Source organism: Tupaia chinensis, unplaced genomic scaffold (assembly GCF_000334495.1).
Source record: "Tupaia chinensis unplaced genomic scaffold, TupChi_1.0 Scaffold143970_1, whole genome shotgun sequence".
NCBI lineage: Eukaryota > Metazoa > Chordata > Mammalia > Scandentia > Tupaiidae > Tupaia > Tupaia belangeri.
Genome location: NW_006203821.1, coordinates 742900 through 744944, shown reverse-complemented (window position 1 = coordinate 744944; position 2045 = coordinate 742900). Strand labels below are relative to the sequence as shown.

The following is a 2045-nucleotide window of genomic DNA, read 5'->3' as shown; positions in this document are numbered from 1 at the left end:
TCAGACTACATCCGAGTCCAGTGATGTAACCATTACACCATCTGCTGATCCCCATGTTTCAAGCCACCAGGGCTTATATTCAAACTGTAGTCAGCCATATGGGATCTGGCTCACTGAACTATTAGGCTTGTGGGGCCAGCTCTACACTTTGTGATCAAACAGAACTTCAGCATACAAGAGGTTGATGGAACCAGCAGTTAGTGTAAAGGCTATGTCGCTGGACTCCCATGTAGTAGACTATGGCTCGAGTCCTGGACCAGGTGGCTTAAACTCACACCAGGAACATGTGCGTGTGTATCCAAAATTCTGAGAACGGAGAAGGGATTGCGGCATGGCCATTGCCCTAGGGGCGATTTCTCGCTCTCTGGTGAGGGCACGTACCCCATGGCAAAAACCTCTCCCCCACCTCCCAAAAAAACTTCAACCCACAAGTTGAACATGATGGGTTGCTGCCTTTGCTATCCAAACATCTAGAGTACCTCAAGAATTGTGACCCACTTCTGACACGACACATGGCTTTTTTGGTGCAATTAATGTCTACAATAAGTGCTCAGCGTTCAGTGGGTACAAATAAGTTCTGGTTGTTTACCTAAGTCACGTGCTACTTAATGGTGACATGTTCTGAGAAATGGTCAGTCCTTAACAATACATTTCCAGGAACCAGCAGTTTGGTGCAATGGCTACGTCACTGGACTCCCATGTAGTTCAAGTCCCAGACTGGGTGTGGCCACCCCCCCCAGGGGGATCATTCTTGCTTCTCTCTCTTTCTGGCAAGCATATGAGCCCTATAGCAAAAACATCCTCCTCCCCCAAAACAAAACATTTCCAAATGGATTTCCCAGATACATATATATTCTTAGTTAACTTTTTCATTCCTGAATTCTAGGAGAAATAAACTGTCCCCACAGTCACAGTAAACTACAGTCTTTCTCCACTTTGTGAAATTTCCTTCTCTTGCGAGATCCTCAAGTTGCTAAAAATATTTCTTGTGGGACCAGCAGGTGGGATGGTGGTCAGCGGTGCTGGGACTCCTACATGACCAACCACGGTCCAAGTCCCAGAACTGGTGGCTTGCTTTCTTACTTACCCTTTCTCACTCTGCTCCTCTCTGATCTAATTAAAATAATTAAATCAAATAAAGTTAAATAATTCTTAAGAAACTCTAGTAGCAGAGAAATGCACATTATGCAAGACAGCAAGTTAAGGATCTGAATATAGATCTTTGACTAGCTTTGAAACCATTCTAGTTGTGTGGTTAGTATTAAACCCATCTGCAGTATGAACTTGGTCAATCACTTCCCAATGTTCTCCTTAATTGATGAGGTCTGTTTTACTTTCTCAATTTCTTTAGGTTCACTTAGAATTTCAACTTAAGTTGGCCCAGCTGAATTGACCCAATATGTATAGATGCCTACCCAGTATAAAACACACAGAAGATCCCCACCTTATCTTGTACAAACTAAACACGCTACTTAATGTATACTCGGTGTTTTATTTTTTCCCCCAGAGGACAGACAGTTCTTCAGTCCTTAAAGACTCGGCTCCTTACATGGGCTTTGGTGGAGGGCGAGGGGCAGCACCCTGAAAGACAAAAAATAAATAAATAAATAAATTGAAACCAATGGACTCCTGAGTCCTTCCCCAAAGAACTGGACTACTATCTTCCCACCATTTATAACACATTTAGGCTACAAATACATAGAAAGCTGATAGATGGGGAAGAAAATCATATTATACCACCTGAAAATAGATTCTACCTCTTTTGGTGTTTCTAACTAAATGTTCTCTGTCTGGGCCTCACTCTCTTTACTAGACTTAGAGCTGAACCTTAGAGAGACATTAACATTCTTTACATCATTACCTATCCATCATTCCTCCACCCACTGGTTTCCACATTCTTTTTAAACACTTACCGCAGGTCTAAATCGGGGTGGGGGTGTTCGGTCCTTGCGAGCTTCCCGAGATCGGTTCCTGACTACCTTGCTATGAATGGCGCAACTCACACAGTAATGTAGCTTCACATACAGCTTGGGGAGCACATAGGC

The 2045-nt window shown here is 43.3% G+C and overlaps 1 protein-coding gene across 1 annotated transcript in view; it reads right to left on the bottom strand.

Moving 5' to 3' along the window:
- Positions 1 to 1428: 1428 nt before the first annotated feature.
- The window catches only part of RPS26 (ribosomal protein S26), a 2794-nt gene continuing 2177 nt past the window's right edge, over positions 1429 to 2045 (bottom strand). Inside the window, exons 3-4 of the mRNA XM_014582982.2 lie at positions 1914 to 2045; positions 1429 to 1581 (exon numbers count right to left, since the gene is read on the bottom strand). Of these exons, the coding sequence (XP_014438468.1) occupies positions 1546 to 1581; positions 1914 to 2045 (168 nt within the window). The 3' untranslated portion in view covers positions 1429 to 1545. The remainder of the gene's footprint in view (positions 1582 to 1913) is intronic.